This window comes from Bison bison, unplaced genomic scaffold (assembly GCF_000754665.1).
Source record: "Bison bison bison isolate TAMUID 2011002044 unplaced genomic scaffold, Bison_UMD1.0 scf7180017864221, whole genome shotgun sequence".
NCBI classification, from domain to species: Eukaryota; Metazoa; Chordata; class Mammalia; order Artiodactyla; family Bovidae; genus Bison; species Bison bison.
This window is the reverse complement of record NW_011494793.1, coordinates 1661221-1668347: the sequence shown is the minus strand read 5'-3', so window position 1 is coordinate 1668347 and position 7127 is coordinate 1661221. Positions and strand designations below refer to the sequence as shown.

General features: G+C 46.6%; 1 protein-coding gene across 1 annotated transcript in view; it reads left to right on the top strand.

The window, feature by feature from the left end:
- The window catches only part of UNC13A (unc-13 homolog A (C. elegans)), a 74384-nt gene that overhangs the window by 45063 nt on the left and 22194 nt on the right, over positions 1-7127 (top strand). The window contains exons 22-28 of the mRNA XM_010845681.1: positions 941-1065; positions 2353-2516; positions 2883-3033; positions 3343-3411; positions 3725-3814; positions 4044-4178; positions 6077-6210. Coding sequence (XP_010843983.1) covers positions 941-1065; positions 2353-2516; positions 2883-3033; positions 3343-3411; positions 3725-3814; positions 4044-4178; positions 6077-6210 — 868 coding nt within the window. The remainder of the gene's footprint in view (positions 1-940; positions 1066-2352; positions 2517-2882; positions 3034-3342; positions 3412-3724; positions 3815-4043; positions 4179-6076; positions 6211-7127) is intronic.

The window sequence follows — 7127 nt, the reverse complement described above, 5'->3', positions numbered from 1 at the left end:
GGGGAGGGGGAGTCCCAGACGAAGTGGGGAGCCTGGCTGGAGGGAAGAGACAGTGTCCGGAGGAGTTAGTCTAGGAGCCCAGTCTAATGAAGGAGGCAGGGTCAGTGGGGCCCCATCTGATGAGGAAGGCAGAGTCTGTGAGCCCAGTCTGATAGGAGCAGGAAGCCCCCAGGCTGAGAGGGTGAGCAGAACCTAGGCATCTCTTAGTTCAGTTTGGGAGATTGAGGGAGGGGCAGAATCTCCATATCCCATTCTGATGCAGGAGGCACAAACAAGACCAGAGGATCCTAGTGCAAGGAGAGAGGCACAGAGCCAGGCATCTAAACTAAGAAGGGGAATTGAACTTTGAGAATCCAGCATAAGGGAAGAGGTAGATTTGGGGATTCCTAATCTGAGAGCGGGAGCCGTAAACCCAAGAACTCTAAGAAGATGAGTAGGATCTGTGAGCCCAAACCAAGGGCAGAGGAAGAACCCCAGTCTGAGAGGGGTGAGCAGAGTCTTGGAACTTCTTAGTTTGGTTAGAGGAAATCTAGATCTCCCATTCTGATGGGGGAGCCAGGAAGCAAGACCTGAAGATAGTAGTCTGAGGAAAGAGGTACAGATCCAGGAATCCTGTCTAAGAGGATAAGTAGATTCTGGGGAGCTTGATCTGATGAGGAAGACAGAGTCTGAGAGCTCAGCCTCGGGAAGAAGCAAGGCTCTGAGTATAAAGAAGGAGATGCAGACCAAGGCATTTAATCTGGGAGAGGAAGCAAGATCTGGGATCCTAGTTAGAAGGCAGACACAGGGCTTAAGAATTCTAGTCTAATGGGAGAGACACAAGTCTAGGGAGCCAATCTAAGGAGAAACTCCTAGGTCTCATCAAGGAGTCTGGGAGGCCTGTAGTTATGCATATGTGAAAATAGCCCGGGGCTATAGTTCCGACACTGCCATCATTTCTGCTCTGCAGACAAGCGGACTGACAAATCTGCTGTGTCAGGTGCCATCCGGCTGCACATCAGTGTGGAGATCAAAGGTGAAGAGAAGGTGGCTCCATACCATGTCCAGTACACCTGTTTGCACGAGGTGAGGCCCGCTGCTCCACCTTGCCTTTGGAGTCCACCTTCATCCCCCACGTTCCCTCCACTCACCACTCCTACCTGCCCCAGCTGCTTCTTCCTCTTTCTGACCACACCACCCACACTCCTCTGGGCCTCTAAGACTGTCCCCCATGCCATTCTTTCTGCTCCGAAAACTCCTCCCCATCAATCAAGTTCCATCTTCAGGCCCCTCTCCTCTGGGAAGGGGAATGGACCCCCACCAGCAAACTCCAGGTCTTCCATCTGTCTCAGCCCTGAACACTCACAGTTAGGTTCTTTGTGCCAAGGTTTGTCTCTTCTAACTGCCTGGGGGTTCCTGGAGAGAACTCAGTTTGTTGATTGAATGGATGAAGGAGTGCTGAGTGGATAAAAAGTGTGTGAAAAGATGAAAGGATGGGTAGATGGATGTGTGGTTGAATTGTTGGAAGTACAGATGAGTTGAATTGGTGAATTGGAGATAGTTGGATAGATAGATGGGTGAGTAGATGGATGGACAGATGGATGATGGATGGAAAGATGGATGGATAAATAAATTGATGGGTGGATAGATGGGATAGATGGTTGAATGGGTTGATAAATTATTAAATGGAGAGATTAAGCTGTGGGTAGTTAGATGGGATAGAAGGATGTGTGGTTGAATTAGTTAGAGGAAAGTTTGAGTATAGAGGTGAATTTGGGGGTTGTTGGAATGGTGGGTAGGTAGGTGAGTGGATAGACAAATGGATGGAAGGAAGGGTGGGTGGATGGATGTGTGGTTCAACTACTGGAAGTATAGGTGTGTGGATGGGAGAGTTTTGAGGTAGGTGGGTGGATGTGTAGGTGCACAGACAGGTGAGTGATAGATGGGTGGATTGATGGTTGATGGGTAGAAGGATGAATTATGGATGGACAGTGAAGTTGTGGGTAAATGTATGGGATGGATGGATGTGCGGTTGAATTATTGAAAGAGTGAATACGTGAACAGGTGGGTTTTGGGGTCGTTGTATTGATGGGTAAATGAATAGATGGATAGCGAGATGGATGGGTGGGTAGGTGGCTGGATGGACAGACGTACAGATGGATGGGTGTGTAGTTGAACTGTTGGAAGGATGGATGAGGGATAACTGAAATTTGGGGTAGTTGGATGGATGGGTGGGTGGTGGATGGACCAAAAAGATGAATGAATTAGTGAGTAAACAGATCGGTGAATGAGGTAAGTTGCCCTCTACCTGGGATCCCTGACCCTTTGTGTCCCCTTATACTCTCGATGACATCTTCTCCCTTGTGGTGGCAGAACCTGTTCCACTTCGTGACAGACGTGCAGAACAATGGGGTCGTGAAGATCCCAGATGCCAAGGGTGATGATGCCTGGAAAGTTTACTATGATGAGACAGCCCAGGAGATTGTAGATGAATTTGCCATGCGCTACGGCGTCGAGTCCATCTACCAAGCCATGACGTAAGGCTGCAGACTGAGGTGGACGTGAGGTGCAGGAAACGTGGCGGGGTGGAGGGATGGTTACTAAGAGGCCACTGGCAGGTCTGGGGTGGAAGGGGCTCTTGGGAGGGAAATCCAGGGAGAAGATGAGTGTGGTCGGGGTTCTGTAATTTTCCTGGAGGCTAGGGAAGTGTCATTGGTGGGAACCTGAGTGACAAGGATGAGAGCTGGAGATGGAGGCAGAGATAGGGCAGTTCAGAGAAGAGACAGAAACTCAGGGCAGAATCAAGCAGAGGGTAAGGGGATGGTTTGCGAGGTTGGGGGCTGTCTTGGAGGCATTCTGGGGTCTGGACACCAGGCCCAGTGCTTCCCATTCCCTCCTACCAGCCACTTTGCCTGCCTCTCGTCCAAGTACATGTGTCCTGGGGTGCCTGCCGTCATGAGCACCCTGCTTGCCAACATCAACGCCTATTATGCTCACACCACCGCCTCCACCAACGTGTCTGCCTCTGACCGCTTCGCCGCCTCCAACTTTGGGGTCAGTTCCAGGAGCCTAGAGATAAGGGAGAGCTTGACCCTGTGCTGGTCAGACCTCATGTGACTCCCAGATCCCCAGTCTGGACCTCACTTGCTGTGTGACTTTGCACCATTCAGTTCCCCTCTCTGAGCCTAAATTTGCCCCTGTGTTGAATGGAAATGGATGTTATGAGGGGTCAGTTCAACAGTGGATGGGGTGTTTGAGTATATAGCAACCTCTTAGCCAATATGTCAGCCAACTTTGGCTGGTGCGCTTGATCCCCAAGTCCCTGCTTTCGCCCAACCTCCTCCTCCATCTCTGCCTCCTCAGAAAGAGCGCTTTGTGAAGCTCCTGGACCAGCTGCATAACTCCCTGCGGATAGACCTCTCCATGTATCGGGTGAGAAGTGCACGTATGACGATTCACTCAGCACATGCATGTGTGTGCCTGGAGGAGACTGCTGCCAGCAAGCATGCATATCGGAGGACCCATCTTAACATGTGGAATGTGTTCCTCCAACACATGTGCACATTTGTGGGCAGCACCTGCTCAGCACATTTAGTACATCCAAGAAGATACCCCCAGATACTTCAAGATGTTCTCAATTGCCCCTAACACACCTCTTGAAACTTGGAGGCTCTTGTGTCTCCCCTAAAACATGATCTCCCATCAACCCCTAGCCTTCTTCCATAACCCCACCTCCCTTCCATAGAATAACTTCCCAGCCAGCAGCCCAGAGAGACTCCAGGACCTCAAATCCACTGTGGACCTTCTCACCAGCATCACCTTCTTTCGGATGAAGGTAGGTAAGGGGACCTAGTTCCATTAGCTCTCCAAGAAGGATACTCCAGGACTGTTAGGTCCTAAACAAGTAACATTTCATCTGGAAAGCAGGGCCCTTTCTCAGTGACCCTGTGCTTCCATATTGCTACATCATTTCCTTAAACATAGATCCACCTGTAGCCACTTTCTAGGTACCTCCTGTCCCAATTTTGCACAACCATACCCTTCTCCCTTCCTCCTCCCTCCAGGTACAAGAACTCCAGAGCCCACCCCGAGCCAGCCAGGTGGTGAAGGACTGTGTGAAAGCCTGCCTCAACTCTACTTATGAGTACATCTTCAACAATTGTCATGAACTCTATAGTCGAGAGTACCAGACTGACCCGGTGAGAACCCCAGATGAGGCAGAAGGGACCAGGGGGCTCCAACTAGACCCTGGTCTGAGTCTCACTTCCCAAGTGATTTAACTCTTCTCAACCTCCGTATCTTCCCCTGTAAAATGGAGTCATAAACCCACACCTCAGGACTGAGGAGGAAATTCAATGAGATGCAAGCTTTAGATAAAGTATAGTTAAGTACTTAGCATCTGGTACACAGTAGGAGCTCAATCAGTTTGGTTTTAGGGGCTTCCCAGGTAGCTCAGTGGTAAAGAATCTGCCTGCCAATTCAGGAGCCGCAGGAGTCAAAAGTTCAAACCCTGGGTTGGGAAGATCCCCTGGAGGAGGAAATGGCAAACCACTCCAGTATTCTTACCTGGGAAATCCCATGGACAGAGGAGCCTGGCAGGCTACAGTCTGTGGGATCACAAAGAACCAGATATGACTGAAGTGTCTGAGCACAAACTTAGTTGAGTCTGGCATAGTACAATGTGCCTGCAGTAGAGTACCTGTTCAATAAATGTTGAGTTGAATTTCTTCAGTTCAGTCTTGAACTCAATTTATTTGAGTATTTATTTATCTATTTGAGATCTTTCAACACATTGATTACACATATAATATCCCAGGATTGTCAATGAGGTTTCAAGGAGTTTATAGTCTATTGGGGGGAAAGTGTATAAATTGGAAATTTACAACCAGAGTTATTAGCATTGGGATGGAGAAATCACAAGAGGCTGTGGGAGCTGAGCCCTTCCATCAGCTTGGGCTTCTGATACGAGATAACACAGACGCTGAATTCCACTCAATTTTCTTTTATTCCGTTCATTTACATTCAGATGACTTGAGTTGAAATCAAGTAGCTCTTAACTGGGTTGGGATGAAGTAGATTAAACTGGATTTGGTTTAGTTCAATTATTAATATAATAATCAGTTTAGGTCTGTTTATTTCTATTCACTTGACTTAAGTTAAAATTGCTCTAGGCTAATCAGGTGAGCATCACCAAGTTGGACTGAGTTGAGTAAAAATTTATTCATTTCCAGTTAGTTTTATTTGAAATTGTTCTTGACTGGGTTGAATTGGCTTGAGTTAGGATGAGCTTGGCTGTTGGATTAGGTATAGTTGAGTTCAGTTGAGTCGGACTTATTTCAGTTGAGTTTATCTACCAATATTTTCTCGTTTCCATTGATTGACCAAAGTTGGATTGAGTTGGCCTGAGTATGTTAGGCTAAGCAGGTGAAGTTGGATTGGGTTGACTTGGGTTGAATTGAATTAGATTACTTTAGGTTGGATTGAGTTCAAGTTGGTATATTTCCATTATTTTGATTTAGATTGATGTTGATCTTGGGCACATTGGTTAGGTTCAATCCAATTGGATTCATCTGAGTTTAATTCAATCCTGTTAAGTTTAATTCTATTCATTCAGTGTAACTGGCCCTGTTCCACTGAATTAACTCTGAGAAGTGCCATCTGTTAACCTAAGTAGTCCTGATTTGCATTTATTTCGATTCTGTTTGGTTTAGTGGGCTTGAGTTTGTTCAACTAAATTCAGTTCCACTTATTCTTATGAGTCTAATTAAGCTTCGTGAGCTGTGTGGACATGAGCTCTCTTGAGGCCTGTTTTGTTGTTGCTGTTCAGTCGCTAAGTCGTGTTTGACTCTTTTTGACCCCATGGACTGCTGCATGCCAGGCTTCCCCGTCCTCCACTGTCTTCCAGAGTTTGCTCAAACTCATGTCCATTGAGGCCAGTTTACATGAGTTTAATTCCTTTTTCAAGAAGACCTCCCACCTGAATCATACACATGTTAGTTGGGCCCTTCCTCCCTAACCTCCTGCCCCTCAATAATGAACTGTCTGAGCTCCCTACCCCTGAACCCTTTGTGACCAACATCCCCACTGTTCTTTCCAGGCCAAGAAGGGGGAAGTTCCCCCAGAGGAACAAGGCCCCAGCATCAAGAACCTCGACTTCTGGTCCAAGCTGATCACTCTCATAGTGTCCATCATTGAGGAAGACAAAAATTCGTACACTCCCTGCCTCAACCAGTGAGTTCTGTGTCTGTGTAATTAATTATCTGGAGGTCGTCATGAATGTGTGTCACAATTTTGTGTCTTGTGTGTAAAGGCAACCCTATCTAATTATATACGAAATGTGTATATGGGGGCAGCTGTGCACGTGGTTGTGCATGGATGAAATACAGCATAATTTGCAAACAGAATTGTGCGTATATACACAACCACTGGTCTAGTCAGACATGTATTTTCTATGCGTTGATGTGTGTAACAGTGTGTACCTATATATGTATAATTTTATGTGTCTGTAGGTTCATAAATAACAATAGTGTTGCTCGAGTATTCCCTGTGCGTTAGATACTCTGCTAAATCTTTTGCATGTACATTGCATTATCTCTTACATGTGTGAATGTAATTTTCTGTATCGTTGCGGTCTGTGGGTTTAATTGTTATTTGTGTACAGTTGTGTACTTTAATATGTGATGTGAATTGGGTAATTATGTATGAATGTGCGCACAGTTTTGGTTTGTGGCTTTACATGTCTGTAGAATTTTCATCTGTGTTAACTGAGTGAGCTATTGTGTTTTCTTGCTCCCTGAGGTGAATGCTAGAAGGGCTCCTGACTCTGGAGTGCCAGCAATATTAAGTTAAGATCAGGGATTTTGGATGAATGGACCAAAGGGTGGACAGATGAAGGGATATATGGACAGGTGAATGGAGATGGATAGATGAATAGATGGATATATACACAGGTGGATGAATGGATGGGTGAATGAATAGATGGATGGACAGACAGATGGCTGGATGGATAAACAGATGGATTAATAGGTGGATGGATGAATAGATTGGTGGACAGATGGTTGGGTGAGTAAAGGAATGGATGCAGGAATAGATGGGTGGTGAGATGGGAGGATGGGTGACTAGACAGATGGGTGGGTGAATGGATGGGT